Source organism: Diadema setosum, chromosome 12 (assembly GCF_964275005.1).
Source record: "Diadema setosum chromosome 12, eeDiaSeto1, whole genome shotgun sequence".
Lineage (NCBI taxonomy): Eukaryota > Metazoa > Echinodermata > Echinoidea > Diadematoida > Diadematidae > Diadema > Diadema setosum.
Genome location: NC_092696.1, coordinates 27,415,961 through 27,441,080, shown reverse-complemented (window position 1 = coordinate 27,441,080; position 25,120 = coordinate 27,415,961). Strand labels below are relative to the sequence as shown.

General features: G+C 39.3%; 2 protein-coding genes across 2 annotated transcripts in view; both read left to right on the top strand.

Moving 5' to 3' along the window:
* Positions 1-25,120, top strand: part of LOC140235837 (uncharacterized) — a 45,951-nt gene that overhangs the window by 2,668 nt on the left and 18,163 nt on the right. The window contains exons 2-7 of the mRNA XM_072315835.1: positions 1,537-1,881; positions 3,724-3,822; positions 5,121-5,228; positions 7,645-7,758; positions 11,639-11,752; positions 12,451-12,564. Coding sequence (XP_072171936.1) covers positions 1,537-1,881; positions 3,724-3,822; positions 5,121-5,228; positions 7,645-7,758; positions 11,639-11,752; positions 12,451-12,564 — 894 coding nt within the window. The remainder of the gene's footprint in view (positions 1-1,536; positions 1,882-3,723; positions 3,823-5,120; positions 5,229-7,644; positions 7,759-11,638; positions 11,753-12,450; positions 12,565-25,120) is intronic.
* On the top strand, positions 18,420-19,472 carry LOC140235988 (uncharacterized). Its single transcript, XM_072315974.1, has one exon. It carries the CDS (start codon positions 18,431-18,433, stop codon positions 19,394-19,396), a length of 966 nt encoding a protein of 321 aa, XP_072172075.1. The 5' UTR covers positions 18,420-18,430; the 3' UTR covers positions 19,397-19,472.

Sequence of the window (25,120 nt, the reverse complement as noted above, 5' to 3'; positions counted from 1 at the left end):
CTGGTGGCCTGGCTGGCTGGGCCTTGACCGAAAGATCGGTCTGTACCTGTCTGTCGGGGAATGTTCTGCGGAGACTGCGTCTGGCTTCAGCCTTCACGGATCCCAGGACAGCGTTAATGGCAAAATATAAAAGAGTCCTCCGGACAGACGGATCTTTCTGTCTAGGCTGGGCCCTACCCCTGTACCTGGCCCTGCAGAGAGACTCCGACTTCGTAGAGCCCGAGCTCCAACTCTCCCGAGCGAGTCCGGCTTTCAATGGGAGATCTCCAGAGTCCAGTTGATGCATGAATGAAAATACTATGTTAGACTCTAGCCTTTGTAAATCTGAAATGGCATAACTCTTTACTAACCTTAGCTTTATTTGCCATGGTGGAAACCCCCTGGCCCCGTGAGGCTGTGTGCCACATTATTCTGAGACACATACCAAGGAACCGTGCTAACGTTAACGTCATGTAGAATCTAGTCATGCTTTGAGAAAGAATTCTGTTTTTCCAATCTACTTTGCTTCTACTAGTTCTTTATATGGCTAGGTTCTACTCTAGCCCCGGAGACCGCGCTGCAAGACCCAACGCTGCATGTTGGGGCTGGTCGCAGTTAGTTCTACTCTAACTGTTAACTGAGTGTGATTACGGTACCAGTGAGCAAAGTTGAAGAGGAATGTCAAGCTTTGCTTTGATACAAATCTATTTCTACGTATATATTTATTTTTTTAATGAACAGTTGCTACATTACTGAGTGAATAGGCACAACCTTTACACGTGAAACCGTGAGAGAAACTTAGAATTTACATGCAGATTTAGTTGGGAACACTGCTTCAGTGCTTTGTAAATGGAGAATCAATCACTAGACACTAGGCCTACATACCTGTACGCTGTAGACTGCAAGCTGTATGTACTATAAAGGAACAAAAGCGCGAGAAAAGATTTCACTGGGTCTGTAGTCCTACAGTGGGATTAGGCGATTTCTCAGTTGGTTTAAACGGATTAGTGCGTTTGAGCGGAATTATATGCAAAGTTGGTATGCTGTCATTGTCGACTGAGTGGGACGTGCGAACGTGGCACATACAAGTGTAAAGAGTTTACTGTTATCCATTGAAGTCTTATTTATTCCAAAATATTTGATTTAAATTATTGAATTATTACTGACTGCCTTGTAGAGTATGGTCATGTTAGACTGTATGTCTAAAAAAAAAGAAAAGAAAAAGGTTGACATACGTATGTAGCATGAGACTTTTTAAATATAAGAAAGCAGAAGTGGTAGAACCCTATTGACCCATTAAGGGACTTGGCGCACAGCAAGTTGCACCACTACTAACCAGGAGTCTCCAGTTTGCTAGGGTGGATTCAGATGGGAGAATCTCCAGATCAGAAGGGGCTTGGGGTCGGGAGTGTCTGATTCTGTAGTAATTCGTGTGTACAATTAGCTTTCATGCATTCATCTTGTAAGGACACCTTCAACATGTACATGTAATGTATGTATTTCCCCTTAGCTGTATCTAGAATAAAACTTATCTTCTCAATTTTCTTCCATTTTAAGATGGTGCTGATGTCTCCGAGGAAAAGACAGACAATGACACATTGACATTGGCTACTCCTCTAGCGGAGCCAGAGACTGACGTGCCTGAGGAAATAATTGAAGACGACGTAGAGGAAATGATTGAAGATGACGTAGAGGAAATTATTGAAGACGACACATCGGCTACTCCACCAGCAAACACTGACGTGCGCGAGGAAAGGACTAAAGGTGACACTCCACCAGCTGAGAGTGCTATTAAGCTACGTGAGCTACACTATAGCAAAGACGTCTCAATGGTCGGGCCACCTCCAAAGAATTGGCAGTGGGTGTTAGTACCAGTTCTTCGTCCTTGTGATCCAAATAAAGGTTAGATACCATGTTTGAAATGTGAGAAACATTCTAGGGGTACATGCAAGCACTTTCTGTTGTAATACACCCCAGCCCCGTAGTCCCTGTAAAATTTTCATTTCCTAAGTTCACCATGATGTAGCTATCCGATTGGTTGATCATCACAACACATGCAGATAGGACAGAAGTTATTTGTTGTTTGAAGGTTTGCATGACGAAGTAAATGAGGGAGAAAGATTTGTGGTGACACCTTGTGTATGTAGTCCTTATTGTAAACCGAATCATTGTTTGGCAGAAGAGCCTAGAAAGAGGAGAAATGAAGAGGGAAGCGACATATGGGTTGTAAGGATGGAAAAAAAGTGAAGAGTGGGGGACAGTAATGGGCTAGAAGTTGAAGTTGCACTCTCTCTTCCTTCTCTCAACATAGTCTCATCTCTCTTCGACGTACCTTTTCTTCACGGGATTATTGTCCTTTCTTCATTGATTCCGCATTCCATAGTCCACATTGTTCGCCGACTGCGTTCTCATGGTTTCATGAATCTTCACTTCTCTCTCCTATCTCCATGATTTTCCAACATTCAATTTCTCCCTCTTCTTCTTCCCTTCTATTTCATCTTCCTCTTAATGATGTCCAAACATCTTACTTGATTCTCACTCTATTCTTCCTTACCAATCTCTCTGTTCCTTTCTCTACCGTCTCCACTAGTGTAACTTCAACTTCTAGCCCATTACTGTCCCCCACTCTTCACTTTTTTCCCTCCTTACAACCTCCATATGTCGCTTCCCTCTTCAACTCTCTTCTTTCTAGGCTCTTCTGCCAAACAACGATCTGGTTAAGGACTCCTTGTATACTGTATACACATGGTGTCACCGCAAATCTTTCTCCCTCAGGACAGAAGTGTCGTTACACACTGTTACTGTCAGCCGCGCAATTTTATAAAATGGGTAGTGAAGAATCCTGCGATCCTGCAATTTCATTGTCCCTGTTTCACCTTGTTTTCTTTCCCTAAATATGTACACCTGCTACCTGAATGTAATTTGCATCTTGCACACATGTTTGCACCTTGAGCGTATATATGTAATGTATGTATTAAATGGAATCAGTTTCTGAGCAGTACAATTTCAAATGATAAATAATAATAATAATAATAATAATAATAATGATGATGATAGTAATAATAATGATAATGATAATATTGATAATAATGATGATTGTAATTATTTTCATTATTATCATTATTATTATTATTATTATTATTATCATTATTATACTAATATCATTGCTATCATCAATATTCACATTTTTGGTGTTATTTTTTTATAAAGAATTCATAAGTTGTATATTTGAGGGAGGGGGAGGGGAAAAAACCTTATTTAGGCAGAGGGTCTTGTTCCTTTTTTGTCCATCTCATTTGCAATGTTATTGTTATTTCTGTACTACCACACTTTAACCTGGTACTACATTTTTATTTATTTATTTATTCAGTTTTATTAAAAAAAAAGAACAGGGTAGTCACGTTCAGGGCCCAAGGGCCTGCTTTTCAAGTGAGCCCTGTTACAAATAGTACATATTGCGAGTAAAAATCACATAATACAACAGCAACAAAAAAGAAAGCAAACGAACACATAGAAACAAGCAAGATGTGATATCTACATTTAAGTAAAAAAGATACAAAAATTAACAAATTAAAAGTAAAAATAGCAGGAGATTACCATATGCAAAAACAAAATAAATTATGTTACCAGAATGTACAAAAATAATGGCCAAAAAGTGATATGGCAACGAGTAAAAAGTGCACTTTCACACTTTGTTCAGAATATTGAAATGTACATTTAATTTTTTTTCTGTGTATGATAAAGCTACACCGCCCCAGAGAAGTGTCGAAGGCCACTCAAGCACAAAGGGCCAGAAGAAGAAGAGTCAGATTCAAGGTCCTGTTCTTCATGCTCCAGTCTCAGGTGAGATACTGTAAACATCATATATTTCGAGAGTCTAAATTTTTGCGAATGGGGAATTCCCAACGATTTCGCAAGTGGTTAGATTTGCAATTGTGGAGTCTTGTTCTGAACGGAGAACTGTATAGACGTACATCACATTCACATCGGGATCAGATTCAATATTTTCACGTGTCTTAAATTCCGCGAATTGCACCTGACTTGCCAAATTCCCGAAAGTGAAAACCTTGTGAAATATTTGACGTACATGTACATGTATACAGTATTCTATAACTGGAAATTTTAGCATGCCTGACACTTTTGCAAATTTTGCAAGGAGCTAAGACTTGCGATAGTATAAAGCATGCATATAGGCTCTTCTCTACTCAATGCATTAAATGCCACTGGCAACTTGCTTAAGTTTCATGCCTCGAAAAAGATTGCTATTTTTCAGAGTTGGTGTTAATGCCTGCATTGAATAGAATAAAAAAAAAAAGTAATAACAACTGCAACAAAATTAAAGCAGTACAGTACTCTCTTATTCATCAGGTACCCTTTATTGAATCGGGTTCCCCGCCTTATAATTGACTGACAAATTGAACGGCAGTTCCAATGCATGTTAAATTTAGTGGACAATCAGATACGTATTTCGGGTATTGAAAACGAATAGGCATTTTCCAGATATACAATCTATTTCAGGTTTCCCATAGAAAGCCTTCGAACAATATTTGTGTTAACCTGTTGAGAATGGGCAGCATTTCCCAGACACACTTTCCTGAGTATACTCGGGACTGGGCTTTGATCTGTTACTGTCATTGAAGTGGATTTTTGGCACGAGTAATTTTTAACGCTTGACGAGGTATATGTGGTGAGTTTCGTTAATGTTTTGAATTCTGCAGAATCAAGAAATCAACTACGGACACATTCATGTATGGCATGCGAAAGTGTTTGCATGTTTTTATTTCGTGCTAATTTCTGGTTTCGCAAAAGGCATGAAAAAATTCCAACAATTTCAAACAATATCTGTAATATTTACTCCAGTCCCCATTGTCTTTACACACAAATGAATGCAAAATATTGAATTTTTCATGATGTGCCATGTGAAAGGGTGATGCAACTCTTTAATCGCACATAAATCCATGTTAATTTGGTATCAAAAGTTGCGCAAAACTCGATAAAAACGAGTTGTAAAATGGCAGCGCAAAATCTTGAAGTGTTACAAAATAATCACAGTTTATGTTAAGGGGGTCTTTCAGTTCCCCCCCCCCTCCCCGGACTTTTTAGGGTAAAGGTTAATTTGAATTTTCTTCCATTTATTAAAGATGGTGATAAAGCGCCTCAGGAGACAACGAAGGGTAACTCATCCTCTACTTCATCTGCAAAGGAAAAGAACCGATATCTGATTTTGGGTCCTTATCATCAAGTTTCAGGTTAGATAACTGCCAAACAAGACGTTTTAGCATTTGTGAAATTTCTGCCAATTTTGCAAAGAACCAAGATTCACTAAAGTAAATAGCATGCAAATGCTCTTGGCTACTCAGTACAATAAAAGCCAGTGGCAATGTGGAAGTTTCCTACCTCAAAGTGATTGTTATCACTTAAAGTTATAGAAGCTGTAATGATAGACATTTGAAAAAAAAATAAATAAAAAGAAATAATACCAGCAATGGAAGGAAAGCAGAATTGGTGACAGAAATAACAAATAATAATGATCAAGATCTGGTATTCATCTGTAGCTTGCAAGTATTAGAGTTGAAGGGCAAATCATTAATTCAAATTGAGATTTATTTTCTTTGGCAAAATCTTATATTTGCGGGAGGGAGTTGGATTTTTAGCTCACCTGAGCCAAAGGCTCAAGTGAGCTATTGCGATCGCCCTTCGTCCGGCGTCCGTCGTGCGCCGTCCGTCGTGCGTCGTCCGTCGTCCGTAAACTTTTACATTTTTATCTTCTTCTTGAAAACCCCAAGACCGATTTTCATCAAACTTGGCAGGTAGCATCCCTAGGGGGTTAGGAACTCAATTTGTTAAAATGGGCACCATGCCCCACCCAGGGGGCCCCAGGGGGGCCCAAACCCCCCAAAATTAAGGAATCTGTAAAAATCTTCTTCTCTAGAACCAGAAGTGATAGAGCAAAGTTAATACTATGAGTTAGTACATTGATGACTGCAGTTTCAAGTTTGTTCATGGCAGAATCAGGGGTGCCCCCCTTGGGACCCAGGGGAGGGGGGTGGGGAGGGGTCCTAATGGGGCCTAAATTATACATTTTCATCTTCTTCTTGAGAACCCCATGACCAATTTTCACCAAACTTGGCAGGTAGCATCCCTATGGGGTTAGGATCTCAATTTGTTAAAATGGGCACCATGCCCCACCCAGGGGCCCCAGGGGGGCCAAACCCCCCAAAATGAAGGAATCTTTAAAAATCTTCTCTAGAATCAGAAGTTATAGAGCTAAGATAATACTATGAGTGAGTACATTAATGACTGTAGTTTCAAGTTTGTTCATAGCAAATCCAGGGGTGCCCCTCTTGGGGGCAGGGGGGGGGGGGTTTGGGAAGGTCCAAATGGGGGCCTGAATTGTACATTTTCATCTTTTTCCTGAAAACCCATGATGGATTTTCGTCAAACTTGGCAGGTAGCATCCCTAGGGGGTCAGGATCTCAATTTATCAAAATGGGCACCATGCCCCACCCAGAGGGCCCCAGGGGGCCCCCAATCCCCCCAAATTGAGGAATCTTTAAAAATTTCGGCCCTTATTGTACATTTTCATCTTCTACTTGAGAAGCCTGGTCAAATTTTAGTAGAGCTGTGAATAATTTAGATTAGTGACTGCGTGAAAGGTGAACTTGCGATACTCAGGTGAGCGCTAGACCCGCGGGTCTCTTGTTTTTTTACCTTTTTGTTTCATATTTGTTTTATATCATATCATATTGTAGTATATTATATTAAATTATATTATATTATATTGTACTATTGTATATTAAATGAAATTATATTATGTAATATTATATTATATCAGATAACAATATATTTTATCATTATATGTGACCCTGCACCACAAAACCGACAAAAAGTTGCCAGATATGGATTTTTAGTTAAGGGCAGACTCTGAAATAGCAGACTATAAGCTTTAAAATGATGTATAGCTCAATTTAAATGGATTCTCCTATTTGAAACCCATCTAAATATTGGGGAAAAAGCACACACTCTGGAAAAGTGTGAACCGGGAAAAGAGGCTCTGAAGTTACAGGGTTTATTCAAGCGCTTAATGCCACCAAACTGTGCTGGCTGTGCGATGAATGGGACAAAAAAACAGGATGTATACCACTGGAGCTACAACAATGAAGAGATGATCAGATCAAGCTAAAATTAATCATGCTCTATCAACACATTCTGGTCGTGATTAGTGCCAACTTTTAAAGCATTAGCATTATCCCTATGAAAAAAAGTTACTATACTTGGAAGTGAAGAGTGTGCAAAGGGTTATCAAGAAATGAAGAGGGTCCTCTGGAAAGATATACGTTGTACCTGATCTCACTACTCGACAAAGAAGGGGGGTAGAAAAACTGCTGAAAATGCACTTTACCATGATCCCAAACTAAAGAATAATGTAGAAGAAGGGTAGCTCTTTCACAAACTATGAAAATCCCAATATTGACTTGGTTGAGCAGTTTCACCTTTTTGAGTACTCACGTGAAATCAAGGGGTGTGACTTTTTGTTCGTTTTGTGATGTATGGTCACATATAATGTTGTATTCTGTTTTACTTCATTTTATGATATCATATCATATCATTTTCTTTATGCTACGTGGTACTCTGCTCTGTATATTGAATTTCCTTTTGTTTAAGATGAAGATAGAGCGCCCCAGGAAAAGACCACTGATGACTCATCCACAACGCCATCCACAGAGCAACAGAAAGGGCTTCCAACGCAAGGCCCTCTTCCTCCTGCCACAGTCGCAGGTCAGATACTGCAAGACCAAAAATTTTAGCATGCATGAAACCTTTGTGAATTTCACAAGGAGCCAGGTTTTGTGAAAGCTAATAGCATGGAAAAAGCTTAGTTGTCTGCTCAATACATTGAATACCAGTGGCAGTTCATGAAAGTTTTATCCCTCAAAGAGATTTGTTATCATGTAAAGTTGTTAGAAACGTGGAATGAACAAAATAAATAGATTTGGAACACTCGACATCCACACTGTGATATACAAGATTGCAACTTGAGATTTGTTGTCAGTGTCAATGTTAAATTTAGGTTAATTCGTTTTGAAAATAGAATATCCAAGATATTGTTTAATCAAGTTGAACACAAAGCAAAATCATCGAGAGTCAAATTTAGGGTTTTTGAAGTTTCTTAAACATCTTCCATAACTGTACATCAAAAAGAAAAAAAAAAATCAGAAAATTATTGCCATTCTTGTATTCACATTTTATTCTTTTTATGCCTCCGCCACGAAGTGGTGCCGGAGGCATTATGTTTTCGGGTTGTCCGTCCGTCCGTCCATCCTTCCATCCGTCCCTCCGTCCGTCCGTCCGTAATGAATTTTGTGGACAAGGTAACTATCAAAACCTGTTGAGGTATCCTAATGAAACTTGGCATGTATGTGTATTAGGGGGCAAAGTTGTGCCTATCAACTTTTGGGTGCACATGCGCAAGGTCAAAGGTCAAAAGGTCAAGGTCAAATACATAAAATTTCACTATTTCCACCATATCTATTGAATCCCTGAAGATATTTTCTTGAAACTTAGTGTATTCATGTATTACCCAATTAAGATTCTCTGGTGAAAGTTTGGGTCATGAGGTCAAAGGTCAAAAGGTCAAGTAAAAATATTAAAACTTCTTTTTTTTTTCTCCATACCTTGGAAAATTGTTCAAGGTATCTTCATGGAACATAGTATATACATATACTGACTGGAAGTGATTATCTAGAGAATGTAGGGTTCATGGGGTCAAAGGTCAAGTGCAACCCTTCAAAATTTTACTATTTCCCTCCTATCATGCAATGCCAGCAGGGTTATTTTTTTTTACACTTGGTGTATGCATACATGTGTAACCTAATAGAAATTCTCTGGAAAGTTTTTTTTTTCTTCTTTTTTTGCCTCAAAGGTCAAAAGGTCAAAGATCAAGTGAAAGTGCTGAACTAACTTTTTCTTCCATATCTCAGAAGTGGCTCAAGTTATCTTACATATTATGCATGTTCTACCTGAAAGTGATTATCTTAAATTTAGGGTCAAGGGCCAGATGAAAATGGTAACAATTTACTATTCAATTCAGAAATTGCACTTTTTCTCCACACCTGTACCTTGAAAATTACTCAATGCCTAAATGTATGAATGGGTCAAAGTCGAGTTAAAGTCCTTCAATCCCTAGATACATGCTCTCCTATTCATCCAATTAAACCTAGGTCAAGGAAGGTGAACATTCAACACAAATGTGACAAACTTGTCATTTCAATATTTTGCCAATTTTGTGAAAATGTAATCACATATTGTCCACATGTACTATCTAGACCTATTGGGAAAATCATGCATTATGGCGGAGGCATACCAGTCCCCAAAGCGACATTTCTAGTTGGAATTTGTTATCTATTTCACTGTTATCGAGCTTTTGTTTTTTCCTTTTTTTCAATTCGAAATTGTCACTGACCAATTTTTCACCATACATAGCAAAGAAATAATCATTCAAAATGACAAATAGTCAAAATTATGAGGTTTCTATGACTTTACTAACAGCACACATTTTTTCAAAGAAAATGTATGCAAAATCACAAAATTGTGCCCATTTTGGGGTGACATTTGTTACAAAAAAAAACGGTCCATGCGGATGTTGCACATTTGGTCTCAAAAGTTAGCGTGAGACTTAAAAAAAGGAGATCTAGAAGACTCGGGACAAGGCCTCATGCTGCACAAATACAATGTATTGCAGGAAATGTCAAGGGGGGGGGGCAGATTCCACCCCTCCCTCTCCCCTCATGGACCTTTTAGGCTTAATCATGTAAAGAAATAGTCCACTAAAGCGGAAATCATGTAAAAAATAGCCCATTAAAGCAGAAAGCACTGTATTTAAAAGCAATAAAAAATATTTCCTAATCAAGATTTAGTATTCAATTGTAACTAGCTATTACAATACTGTGCATTCCCAATACAAAGAACGCAGTTAATATAAACAAAAATTTTAATTTAGCAATATGGAATTTGCTGGTCTTGATAAGGACTTCTTAACGTGGAGGTCCACTGTATGGTCAGGTAGCAGAGTGAAATTACTGTTATACACGGTGGATAAAAACACAAACTTTGGAGAGATGATCTTTCAGGATCTACTCATTAATGTTAGAGTAGGAGTCCTCTAGAATTTTTTATGCCTCCGCCAACGAAGTGGCCGGAGGCATTATGTTTTCGGGTCGTCCGTCCGTCCGTCCGTCCGTCCGTACGTCCGTACTTCCGTACGTCCGTACGTCCGTACGTCCGTCCGTCCCGTTTTGTTTTTGTCGATATCTCAAGAACCGTGTGGTGGTTTTGCATCAAACTTGGTATGAGGGTATATCCTTGGGGGATGATACTTTGTGTGGATTTTAGGGTCACAGGGTCAAAGGTCAAAGGTCACAGGTTATTTTGTGAAAAAAAAAATTGAAATTTCATGTTTTTCTCCATATCTTGCAAATGGTTCAAGGTATCTTCATGGAACTTAGTATATATGCTTGTACCGATGGGCAGTGATTATCTAGGGAAGTTTGGGGTCATGGGTCAAAGGTCAGGGGTCAAAGGTCAAGGTCAACTCCTCAAAATATAACTACTTTCCTTATATTTATGCAATGCCTGAAGGATTTTTTTAAAACTTGATGTATGCATGTATAACCCAATATATATTCTGTGGGAAGTTTCTTGCCAAAAGGTCAAAGGTCAAAAGGTCAAAGGTCAAGTGAAAGTGCTAAATTGCACTTTTTCCTCCATATCTCAAAAATAACTCAAGGTATTGTCATGAAACTTACATATTTATGCATGTTCTACCTAACAGTGATTCTCTTTGGAACTGTGGGGTCAAAGGTCAAAGGCCAGGTTTCGATAATACTATTTTACCATTTCATACTGAAATTATACTTTTTCTCAATACCTTGAAAATTACTCAATGCATAAACTTGTAAAAGGGTCATTAAGTCAAGTGAAAATCATCAGTTCCCCCAAATACCTGCACTCTGACGTTTTAATCATTCATCCAATTGAACCTAGTTCTAGGAAAGTGAACATTCAGCACATTTGTGGCAAACCTGTCATTTTGATATTTTGCCAATTGTGTGAAACTGTCATCACACATTGTCAAGACATTGTACTATAGACCTATTAGGAGAACCATGTATTATGGCGGAGGCATACACCAGTCGCCGTAGCGACATTTCTAGTTTAGAAATTTATTTTCGTGGTATAAATGCTGAATTTTACTTTGGAGAAAATTTGTGTTGATGAAACTTTCACAAATTGCTCAAGGAGTCCAGAGTAGTGGAAGCAAAATGTGCGCAATTCTGAACAGTGTATTGAATGCCAGTGATGATTTGTGGAATTTTCATGCAGCAAAAAAGAAAATAGGCTGCAATTTGCAAAGGTTTCCTGCCTGAAAATTTGAAGCCAAGCGACCCGAGATGTAGTAAAAGTGGAAATCAATAGTGATTCAAATTTGGGGTTTCATTTTTTCAAGTTTCACAAGTTATCCTTGCGGGAGGATATGAGGGGACACCTTATTTGGACAGGTAATCGGATCATAACTTTAACATTTACCTTGTTTTTTATACGAGTGCATCTTTGTCCATTTTCCCTAAGCGCTCTTACTTGAATTTTCTTTCTTTTGAAGGTGGTGAGAAAGCGCCCCAGGAGAAGAACAAAGGTGCCTCATCTTCTCCTGCAGCCACAGCGCAAAATAAGAAATACCTGCTTGTGGGTCCTCTGCCTCGTGGCCCTGACCAAGGTTAGATACTCTAAAGCCCAGCTTGCATGAAAGTTATGAATAAATGAATGAATAAATAAATAAATAAATAAATAAATAAATGAATAAATGAATGAATGAATAAATAGATAGATAAATGAATAAGTAAATAAACAGATAAGTAAATAAGTGAAGAAATAAATCAAAAATGAATAAATAGATAATAGATCAATGAATAAATAGATCAATAAATAGATAAATTAATTAAATTAATCATGCTCTATCAGCACATTCTGGTCGTGATTAGTGCCAACTTTCAAAGCATTAGCATTATCCCTTATGAAAAAAGTTACTAGACTTGGAAGTGAAGAGTATACAAAGGGTTATCAAGAAATGAAGAGGGTCCTCTAAAGACATACCTGATCTCAGTACTCTACAAAAAAGGGTGGTAGAAAAACTGCTGAAAATGCACTTTACCATGATCCCAAACTAAAGAATAATGTAGAAGAAGGGTAGCTCTTTCACAAACTATGAAAATCCCAATATTGACTTGGTTGAGCAGTTTCACCTTTTTGAGTACTCACGTGAAATCAAGGGGTGTGACTTTTTGTTCGTTTTGTGATGTATGGTCACATATAATGTTGTATTCTGTTTTACTTCATGTTATGATATCATATCATATCATTTTCTTTATGCTACCTGGTACTCTGCTCTGTATATTGAATTTCCTTTTGTTGAAGATGAAGATAGAGCGCCCCAGGAAAAGACCACTGATGACTCATCCACAACGCCATCCACAGAGCAACAGAAAGGGCTTCCGACGCAAGGCCCTCTTCCTCCTGCCACAATCGCAGGTCAGATACTGCAAGACCAAAAATTTTAGCATGCATGAAACCTTTGTGAATTTCACAAGGAGCCAGGTTTTGTGAAAGCTAATAGCATGGAAAAAGCTTAGTTGTCTGCTCAATACATTGAATACCAGTGGCAGTTCATGAAAGTTTTATCCCTCAAAGAGATTTGTTATCATGTAAAGTTGTTAGAAACGTGGAATGAACAAAATAAATAGATTTGGAACACTCGACATCCACACTATGATATACAAGATTGCAACTTGAGATTTGTTGTCAGTGTCAATGTTAAATTTAGGTTAATTCGTTTTGAAAATAGAATATCCAAGATATTGTTTAATCAAGTTGAACACAAAGCAAAATCCTCGATAGTCAAATTTAGGGTTTTTGAAGTTTTTTAAACATCTTCCATAACTGTACATCAAAAAGAAAAAAAAAATCAGAAAATTATTGCCATTCTTGTATTCACATTTTATTCTTTTTGGAATTTGTTATCTATTTCACTGTTATCGAGCTTTTGTTTTTTCTTTTTTTTTCAATTCGAAATTGTCACTGACCAATTTTTCACCATACATAGCAAAGAAATAATCATTCAAAATGACAAATAGTCAAAATTATGAGGTTTCTATGACTTTACTAACAGCACACATTTTTTCAAAGAAAATGTATGCAAAATCACAAAATTGTGCCCATTTTGGGGTGACATTTGTTACAAAAACGGTCCATGTGGATGTTGCACATTTGGTCTCAAAAGTTAGCATGAGACTTAAAAAAAGACTCGGGACAAGGCCTCATGCTGCACAAATACAATGTATTGCAGGAAATGTCGGGGGGGGGGGGCAGATTCCACCCCTCCCTCTCCCCTCATGGACCTTTTAGGCTTAATCATGTAAAGAAATAGTCCACTAAAGCGGAAATCATGTAAAAAATAGCCCATTAAAGCAGAGAGCACTGTGTTTAAAAGCAATAAAAAATATTTCCTAATCAAGATTTAGTATTCAATTGTAACTAGCTATTACAATACTGTGCATTCCCAATACAAAGAACGCAGTTAATATAAACAAAAATTTTAATTTAGCAATATGGAATTTGCTGGTCTTGATAAGGACTTCTTAACGTGGAGGTCCACTGTATGGTCAGGTAGCAGAGTGAAATTACTGTTATACATGGTGGATAAAAACACAAACTTTGGAGAGATGATCTTTCAGGATCTACTCATTAATGTTAGAGTAGGAGTCCTCTAGAATTTTTTTAGAAATTTATTTTCGTGGTATAAATGCTGAATTTTACTTTGGAGAAAATTTGCGTTGATGAAACTTTCACAATTGCTCAAGGAGTCCAGAGTAGTGGAAGCAAAATGTGCGCAATTCTGAACAGTGTATTGAATGCCAGTGATGATTTGTGGAATTTTCATGCAGCAAAAAAGAAAATAGGCTGCAATTTGCAAGTTTCCTGTCTCAAAATTTGAAGCCAAGCGACCCGAGATGTAGTAAAAGTGGAAATCAATGATGATTCAAATTTGGGGTTTCATTTTTTCAAGTTTCATAAGTTATCCGTGCGGGAGGATGGGAGGGGACACCTTATTTGGACAGGTAATCGGATCATAACTTTTACATTTACCTTGTTTTTTATACGAGTGCATCTTTGTCCATTTTCCCTAAGCGCTGTTACTTGAATTTTCTTTCTTTTGAAGGTGGTGATAAAGCGCCCCAGGAAAAGAACAAAGGTGCCTCATCTTCTCCTGCAGCCACAGCGCTAAATAAGAAATACCTGCTTGTGGGTCCTCTGCCTCGTGGCCCTGACCAAGGTTAGATACTCTAAAGCCCAGCTTGCATGAAAGTTATGAATAAATGAATAAATAAATAAATAAATAAATGAATAAATGAATGAATGAATAAATAGATAAATGAATAAATAAATAAACAGATAAGTAAATAAGTGAATAAATAAATCAAAAATGAATAAATAGATAATAGATCAATGAATAAATAGATCAATAAATAGATAAATTAATTAAATTAATCATGCTCTATCAACACATTCTGGTCATGATTAGTGCCAACTTTCAAAGCATTAGCATTATCCCTTATGAAAAAAGTTACTAGACTTGGAAGTGAAGAGTATACAAAGGGTTATCAAGAAATGAAGAGGGTCCTCTAAAGACATACCTGGGCCCCATTGCAAGAAAGTTGCAATCAATTGCAAATAATTGCTACTTTTGAAACAACCATTCTGATTGGCTCAGGGTCTGCCCTATTAAGAAGACATGCATGCAACAATGATTTTGATCGGCCAGTGACAATCAGTTGCAAGTTGCGTTTAAACGCAAAGTTTCTAGCAACGGGGCCCTGATCTCAGTACTCTACAAAAAAAACAGGGGATAGAAAAACTGCTGAAAATGCACTTTACCATGATCCCAAACTAAAGAATAATGCAGAAGAAGGGTAGCTCTTTCACAAACTATGAAAATCCCAATATTGACTTGGTTGAGCAGTTTCACTTTTTTTGAGTACTCGCGTGAAATCAAGGGGTGTGACTTTTTAGCTCACCTGAGCCGAAGGCTCAAGTGAGCTATTGCGATCGCCCTTTGTCCGGCGTCCGTCGTCCGTCGTGCGTAAACTTTTTACATTTTTATCTTCTTCTTGAGAACCCCATGACCGATTTTCACCGAACTTGGCAGGTAGCATCCCTAGGGGGATAGGATCTCAATTTGTTCAAATGGGCACCATGGCCCACCTGGGGGCCCCAGGGGGGCCCAAACCCCCTAAGATTAAGGAATCTTTAAAAATCTTCTTCTCTAGAACCAGAAGTGATAGGGCTTAGTTAATACTATGAGTTAGTACATTAATGACTGTAGTTTCAAGTTTGTTCATGGGGGAATCGGGGGTGCCCCCCTTGGGACCCAGAGGAGGGGTCCTAATGGGGCCTAAATTGTACATTTTTATCTTCACTTTGAGATCCCCATGTCTGATTTTCACCAAACTTGGTAGGTAGCATCCCTAGGGGGATAGGATCTGAATTTGTTCAAATGGGCACCATGGCCCACCTGGGGGCCCCCAGGGGGCCCAAACCCCCTAAAATTAAGGAATCTTTAACCCTAATCAGGCTGGGCTTTTTTGACTATGCTATATCTGGGGGGGGGGGGCGGATTCGGCCCCCCCTTCAGATCTCGCCTATGGAACGTGATCGCGATCGCGCCGAAAATCGGCACATGCGACACCCGCGACGTATTCTATCAAAATGTATGGTTGCTTTCTCCGAAAAATTTTTCTTATATTTTATATTAATTAATTATTGTAATTTATGCATAAAATCAGTTTTGGGCTCTAAATCACTTATTTATGCTCCATTTAAGCTAATTTCTTTTAAAAAATGTTTCTTGTATCATTCTTCTGAGACATAGGATAAAAAAAAATCTGTATCGAAATTAATTTCTTATGTATTTCATTGTTTTTTAACCTTTTGTTTTTGTTTTTTTTTTGGCCAAAATTTGTCACAGACATTTTTCAAAGCATTATTATGCTAAAATAAATTAATTTCGGCCATTCTAAGTGAAGATATGAATTTTTATGTGAATTAATTGAAAAAACACAATTTGCATTGGATTTGTACACAAAATCACGTTTTGGAGCAATTTTGGGGTTGACAAATTTTTTTCGAACGGGCGTCGCGTCAAAACGGTACGCGCGGGCGCAACAATTTGGGTCTCAAAAGTTGCGCGATACTTGAAAGAAAGAAGTCATGAAACATCGCGGCGGGAGCTTATCGCGTTGCGAAGATATTGCGCGAAACGTCGATGGGGGGCGGATTCCGCCCCCCCCCCCAGCCTGATTAGGGTTAAAAAATCTTCTCTAGAACCAGAAGTGACAGGGCTTAGATAATACTATGAGTTAGTACATTGATGACTGTAGTTTCAAGTTTGTACATGGGATTGGCGGAATCAGGGGTGCCCCCCCCCCCCCCCCCCCGATTCCAGGAGAGGGGATGGGAATGTGTCCTAATGGCACCTGAATTGTACGTTCATCTTCTTGTTGAGAACCTCATGATGAATTTTGACCAAACTTAGCAGGTAGCATCCCTAGGGGGATATAATCTCAATTCCTTCAAATGGGCACCATGTCCCTCTTGGGGGCCCCTAGGGGGCCCACCCCCCCCCCCCCCCACATTAAGGAATATTTAAAATCTTCTACTCTAGAATCAGAAATGATAAAGCAAATTTAATACCATGAGTTTGTACATGAATGACTTTAGTTCCAAGTTTGTCCATATACAGTTGAACCTCTATTATCCGGCCTCCCTTTATCCGGATCTCTCTATTATCCGGACGCAATCTCGCCGTGATTTTTTTATAATTACGGGAGGAAAGGGGGATTCCCAACTCCTTGAGAACAAACACACATGAATTACATATACTTGATACATTTCTTAATAATTATTTAGGTAAATCATCCCAAGAATTTATAAAAGAAAATGATTTCATTCTTGCAAGTTACACAAACCTCTATTTTTGGGGTCTGTTACTGAGTGTAACAATGAAAAGGTTGCAGTATACACATTACTACATGTGGTACTACAATGGGCTACATCAGTACATGTGTATGTATATGTACATGTAAAGTATAAAGCATCGAGTCTCCCGTATCCGGCCAAATCCCTTATCCGGATGAGCCCCGGTCCCGACTTGTCCGGATACGAGAGGTTCAACTGTATGCAGACCTAAGTTTCCAATGTTCTCAGGTATGAGTGTGCAAAAATGCATGGAAGGTGAAATTGCAATACTCGGGTGAGCGCGTGACCCCCGGGTCTCTTGTTGTTCGTTTTGTGATGTATGGTCACATATATTGTTGTATTCTGTTTCACTCCAGTTTTGTCGAGCCCACCTGAGGTGTGGGGAGACTAAGGGATCGCCTGTGGCGTCTGTCCATCAGTCATCCGTCCATCTGTCCGTCTGTCCGTCGTCCGTCATTCCGTCGTCTGTCCGTAACGCTACAAAAACTTGAATAACTCTCTACTGAGGATTTCAATTTCAGTCAAACTTGGAGGGAAGAGTATCAATACAAAGTTACACATTTTACCAAATATGAAGGGCACCTCAAGGTCCAAGGTCACAGGCAGAGGTCAATGAACTTTAGGGCCCAATGTTAAGTTTTTAGGGCACGTTTCATTTATGGCTCGTAACTTTTGATTTATCTGTCTGTTTGTGACCAAACTTAGATGGTAGATGTCCCTTGGGAAGTTGAAGGTTACCTCAAGGTCAAAGGTCACAGACAGGGGTCAACAAACTTTTAGAGTCCAATGTTAAAGGGAAGATAAACCCCAAGAACAATGTGGATTGAGTGAGAGCAGCAACATTAGTAGAACACATCAGTGAAAGTTTGAAGAAAATCGGACAATCGATGCAAAAGTTATGAATTTTTAAAGTTTTCGTGTTGGAACCGCTGGATGAGGAGACTACTAGAGGTTATGACGTATGAGTGGACTACAATATCAAGGAAATATAAAGAAAATACTACAAAAATCCATATTTCATGAAAATTACAAATTCCATCAACTTGATATTGACATATGTTAAGGGTAGCAATTATTCCCCCTGCTTTCTGAAAGCGGTTGGTCCACTGCTCTTTCATAATTCTAGAAAAGTGAATTTTTGTTGAATATCCTTTATATTTTCTTTGTATTGTTGTCCACTCATACGTCATATCCTCTAGTAGTCTCCTCATCCAGTGGTTCCAACACCAAAACTTTAGAAATTCATAACTTTTGCATCGATTGTCCGATTTTTCTCAAACTTTCTGAATACTCCCCTTCAGACTCGGCAGATACTGACTGCCATTATGATGATGAATATGCGGCACCATTTTTGGGCCGAGATATGGATGAAAACTCGGTGATTATCCAACCAGGTCAAGGGGATCGTTGTCAGGATGACAAATTTGATACTGAAGAAGGCGAAGTTCCCCCTCCTGTAGTGGAAAAAGTTCCAAACATTGCAGCCAAATTTGCTGTGGCTGAGGAAGTTGGTCCCCCCATTGACCCAGAAATTGCTAAGTCTACAGCCTACCTTCTGACCCACCAGCTTGAGCCCAAAGTGGTAGATGATACGATCACTAAATACCCCATTCCCAGCAACTGTGAGCTGGTGGATGTGCCGAAAGTCAACCAAAGAATCTGGAATGGGCTACCTGCCTTTTCAAAGACACGAGACCTCAAATTTCAGAGACTCCAAAAGAATCTCACGAGAGGCATCAATGCCTACATACATACAGTGTCGGCACAGAATATTACTGAACAGCAGCAAGATGCACTAGCACTTCTGTGCAGTGCGAACTTTGAGCTAAATTCCTTACGTAAGGAATTCATGAAACCAGACATTGGTTATCAATTCCAACATCTCTGCAAGCCCTGTACACCGGTCTCCAAATTCCTTTTCGGTGACGACCTGGGAAAGCAAATGAAAGACATTAGAGATGAACAAAAAGCAACTGAGGGTGTCCTCAGGAGTGAGCATAGCAGACAGTACAAAAAGCAGCGTTTCAGCCCGTATGACTATGGCAGGAGTGCATATGGCAAGGGCAGGAGCAAGATTACATCAGGAAGCTCGAATTTGCCCCAACAGTACCGCGACGCGGGCTGGACTACATCTCGTGCAAGCACAAGTGATGTGACTAGGCCTACAGGTGCAAAAGGACCGTGGACTGGAGCTACCAGCCATGCTTTTTTGGGCCAGCGCCCCAAGGGGAGGGGGAAGCCGCCAGCTCCCCACACCTTCACACATCCCAGCCAGCACCAACCGCACTGCGGCAGCAAGCAAGGCTCAGGGATGAAGAGAGCACGATAACCTCCAGTTCAACTGACGAGGTAAATATAACATCCTTTTCTAGTGATCATGCAAAGCTATGTCATCATGATAATGTAGAACCTGTGGTAGGAGGTCGACTGAAGCAATTCTTCCCAAAGTGGCGCAAAATTACTTCAGACCCACATGTGCTAAATGCTGTAAGTGGTTACAGGCTTGAATTCAGTAAAGAGATGGGTGCACCATCTAGAACTAAACCCCCTTACATTTTTCGATGTGATAAAGCCGAAGAGGCTGATATTGATCTTGAAATTTCTAAACTCCGTGACAAGGGAGTAATTGAACAGTGCCAGAGGGAAACTGGAGAATACGTGTCTAATATTTTTACACGGCCTAAAAAAGATGGGGGTACACGCGTTATCCTAGACCTGTCTGATCTCAACAAATATCTCCAGTACCAGCATTTTAAGATGGAAAATATCCATACTGCTATTGAACTCATTTCAGAAAATAGTTTCTTAGCTTCAGTCGACCTTCGGGACGCGTACTATACAGTACCTGTGCACCCAGCACACAGGAAGTTCTTAAAGTTCTCCTGGAAAAATCAACTTTGGCAATTCAAAGTACTGCCTAATGGCCTGAGCACGGCGCCAAGGTTGTTCACTAAACTACTGAAACCTGCATTCACATTACTGAGAGAGCAAGGGCATGTAGTAATTGGATACCTTGACGATATCCTCATTATTGGAGAAAGTGAGAATCAAACTAATTTGCAAACGGTTTTGGAAACCACTAGCATCCTTGCACAACTTGGGTTCTTGGTGCACCCAGATAAATCAGTACTATGCCCCACTCAAGAAATACAATTTCTTGGTTTCATTCTCAACACTCAGACCATGACAATTCGACTGCCTGATAACAAATCAGAGGAAATACAGTCCTTGTGCACTGAACTTATGCAAATATCAAACCCCAGTGTCAGGCAGGTGGCTAGAATTATCGGGAAAATGGTAGCATCATTTCCCGCAGTCCAGTATGGACAGCTCTATTACAGGGCTTTAGAAAGGGACAAAATCAAAGCACTCAAAATGAATAAGGGGCATTTTGACAGAAAAATGAGCCTATCTTTGGAAGCAAAAGAAGAGCTGCAATGGTGGATAGACAATGTGCAGTCTGCTTTCTCACCCTTACGACACCCTAAACCTATGCTCGAATTGTGCACGGATGCCAGTGGCAAAGGCTGGGGGGCATCTGATCATACCACCCATACAGGGGGTAGATGGAATGAAGACGAGCTGCAAAAAGCCAGGGAGAATAAGATTAATTATCTGGAGACCCTGGCTGCTGGCATGGGACTCAAGTCCTTCTGTTCTAATTCACAAAACATTCATGTCTTGTTACGGCTAGATAACAGTACTGCTGTTGCGTACATTAATAACATGGGAGGCATTAAATCCCTTGACTGTGATCGGGCAGCCCGAGAGATTTGGCAGTGGTGCGAAACTCATAAAATTTGGGTCACAGCAGCACACTTGCCAGGAAAGCTGAATGTGGAGGCAGACCGCATGTCTAGAAAATTCAATGACCGCACAGAATGGATGCTTGACCGCACAGTTTTCCAAGAAATAACCTCACGTTTTGGGACACCAGAAATAGACCTATTTGCCTCCAGACTTAACAAGCAGGTAGAGAACTATGTCACATGGCTGCCCGACCCACATGCCAAGGCTGTTGATGCCTTTACTCTCGATTGGGGAAGGTGGTACTTTTATGCATTTCCTCCTTTCTGCTTAGTTGCTAAGTGCATTCAAAAAATCAAATCTGATAATGCAGCTGGGATACTAGTAGTCCCAAAATGGCCAAGCCAGCCATGGTTTCCTCTCCTAAACAGGATGATGAATGAACCACTTGTTATTCATAGGAGTGAATCCTTACTAACATTGCCAGTTTCTAACACTCCTCACCCACTTCACACTCAGATTGATCTTCTTGCTTGCAGGTTCTGTGCAACCCCTTCAGAGATGCGGGATTGAATGCACGGATAATTGCTGTAATGGCCTCTTCTTGGAGAAAAGGGACTAAAAAACAGTATGCAGTGTACATAAACAAATGGAAAGCATTTTGTGACAAGAAATGCAGCAACTACTTGTATTCAGATGTTCAAGCTGTCCTGGAATTCCTGAGTGACATTTTCTTCGAAAAAGGGGCAGGTTACAGTGTCATAAACTTAGCACGGAGTGCTCTATCTTCATTTGTGATACTTCGAGATACTATGTTTACAGTTGGAAATCATCCCTTTATCCAGAGGTTTATGAAGGGAGTTTTTCAGCTACGCCCACCCAAGCCTAGATACATGGAAACGTGGGACGTTAACCTTGTTTTCAATTTTCTTCGTTCTTGGTCCCCAGCGCACGTATTGGACCTGAAAAAATTGACGCTTAAATTGTGTGTGATTATTGCATTAATCTCAGCACAAAGGATTCAATCATTACACTACCTAAGCTTGGATGATATGGTGTTAAGAGAGAATGCAGCCACCTTTCACCTTCATGATCTCCTAAAACAGAGCAAGCCTGGAAATTACTCGCACAGTGTCAAGCTCCAGGCATACCCACCAGACAGGAGACTTTGTGTGGTCAGGTACTTGCAGGAATACATCAGAAGGACCCACAGGATCAGAGCTAGTGAGCGGTACCTTTTTGTTAGCTACAAGAAACCGTATCACAGGGTATCCTCTCAAACAATCGCTCGCTGGATTAAGGAGGTTTTGGAGGCTGCGGGTATTGATACAGGGACCTACAAGGCGCATTCTACTCGGGCAGCGTCTACCTCCGCAGCCAATAAAGGAAATTTCCCAGTATCTAAGATACTTGCGCAAGCCGGTTGGGCCAACGAAAGAACCTTTCGCAAGTACTACAACAAGCCCTGTCCTGCTGAGAAAAATTTTGTAGAAACAATTATCAAAAAATAGACTGTGAAGCCCTAAGATTTGAGCAGACATGTCTTGAACTGCCTGAACTTGTGAACTCTTGGAGACACAATATCTATGCAGCATTCAGCCTGAATGAGAATGGCAATGGAACCTCTATCTAAGGTATGCTCCCTACCCCTTTTCGGGGGGGTTGCCTCGAGAATGTAACCACTGGCTTCGAAATCTCATATATGACGTAATCTCTCACGAAATTACGATATAAAATGGAAGATTAAACGAGAACTTACCGTTTGAAGTTTAATATTAATTTTATGAGTAATTGGAGGGTGAGATTACGTCCCACCTCACCCTCCCTCAATTTCAAACGGTAACTTAATATCTCGTTATCTTCCTACATCAGTGGTCACATTCTTGCTTCTAATATTGAGTGGCGCGCGCACTAGCGGGATCTCATATATGACGTAATCTCACCCTCCAATTACTCATAAAATTAATATTAAACTTCAAACGGTAAGTTCTCGTTTAATCTTCCATTTTCTTATGTTTAAGATAAAGATAAAGCACCCCAGGAGAAGACCACTGATGACTCAGCCACAACGCCATCCACAGAGCAACAGAAAGGGCTTCCGACGCAAGGCCCTCTTCCTCCTGCCACAGTCGCAGGTTAGATACTGCAAGACCAAAAATTTTAGCATGCATGAAACCTTTGCGAATTTGACAAGGAGCCAGGTTTTGTGAAAGTTAATAGCATGGAAAAAGCTTAGTTGTCTGCTCAATACATTGAATACCAGTGGCAGTTCATGAAAGTTTTATCCCTCAAAGAGATTTGTTATCATGTAAAGTTGTTATAAACGTTGAATGAACAAAAAAAAATTGATTTGGAACTCTCGACATCCACACTATGATATACAAAATTGCAACTTGAGATTTGTTGTCAGTGTCAATGTGTAATTTAAATTAATTCATTTTGGAAATGAAATAATCCAAGATATTCTTTTATTAAGTTAAACACTAAGCAAAATCATTGAGAGTCAAATTTTGGGTTTTTGAAGTTTTTTAAACATCTTCCATAACTGTACATCAAAGTGAAAAAAAAAAAATCCGAAAGTTATTGCAATTCTTTTATACACATTTTATTTATTTTGGAATTTGTTATTTATTTCACTGTTTCTCAGCTTTTGTTTTTTCTTTGTTTTTCAATTTGAAATTGTCACTGACCAATTTTTCACCATGCGTAGCAAAAAATTAATCATTTAAAATGATAAATAGTAAAAATTATGAGGTTTCTATGATTTTAATAACAGCACACCTTTTTTCAAAGAAAATGTCCGCAAAATCACAAAATTGTGCCCATTTTGGGGTGACATTTGTTACAAAAACGGTCCATGCGGATGTTGCAAATTTGGTCTCAAAAGTTTGAGTAAGACTTAAAAAAAAGGTCTAGAAGACTAATGACAACGCCTTCTTGTGCTGCAAAAATACAATGTATTGCAGGAAATGTCAAGGGGGGGGGGGCAGATCACACCCCTCCCTCTCCCCTCATGGACCTTTTAGGCTTAATCATGTAAAAGATAGTCTGTTACACAAAGCCCATTAAAGCAAAGAACACTATTTTTACAAGCAATTAAAAATATTTCCTAATCAAGATGTAGTATTCAACCGTGATTAGCTATTACAATACTGTTTGTACTGTACAGTACTGTTTGTAAAGAACACATTTATAACAAAATTTTGATCTAACAAAATATGGAAACTGCTGGTCATGCTGACTCCCTTAAAGTGGGAGTCCACCGTATAGTTGGGTAGCAGAGTGGAATTACCATTATACATGGTGGATAAAAACACCAACTTTGGAGAGATGATCTCTCAGGACCTACTCATTGATGTTAGAGTAGGAATCCTCCAGATTTTTTTTTCAGAAATTTATTTTTGCGGTATAAATCTCTCAGTCTGTTCGTCAGAGATCTCAAGAGTTATTGTAGATAAGCATCTGAACTTTCAACAACATATTAGGAATTCATGTCATTCTGCTGCTTTGGGTATTTGTAAAATTGGTAAAATCTGTAAGTTATTGGATCAGTCTTCCACTGAACGTCTCATTCACGCATTTGTCTCCTCTCATCTTGACTACTGCAATTCCCTTCTTGTTGGTCTCTCTGCTTCAAGTACTGCGCCCCTTCAAAGAATTCAAAATACAGCTGCTAGGCTTATGACCCTCACAAAAAGATCTGACCACATTACTCCAGTTCTCCAATCCCTCCACTGGCTCCCCATTCATCAACGTATCACTTTTAAAATCCTCCTTCTTGTTTACAAGATATGCAATAATCTTGCCCCATCTTATCTTAAAGACTTAATTTCCTTCCGCTCCTCCACTTCAACCCATTCTCTCCATTCTGCCTCCACTCTCCAATTATCACATGGTCCCCGCACCTGAACACGTTATTGTGATAGGGCATTTTCTGTTATTTCCCCACTCCTTTGGAGTAAACTCCCTTTCTATATTCGTAACGCTGAAAATGCTGATAGGTTTAAGTCATTGTTGAAAACTTATCTGTTTGCACAACCTTAATTTTGCTGTTGTTGTTGCTGTTGTTGTATCATGATATGTACATAATGCTGTATTTTACTTTTGCGATGTATTTTTTCTTCTTTTTTTCCCCGGATTGATGCGCTTAGAAACATCAGTATTAAGCGCTATATAAATGTTATTCATTATCATTATCATTAAATGCTGAAATTCACTTTGGAGAAAATTTGCACGGATGAAACTTCCACAAATTGCTCAAGGAGCCCAGAGTAGCGGAAGCAAAATGTGTGCAATATTCTAAACA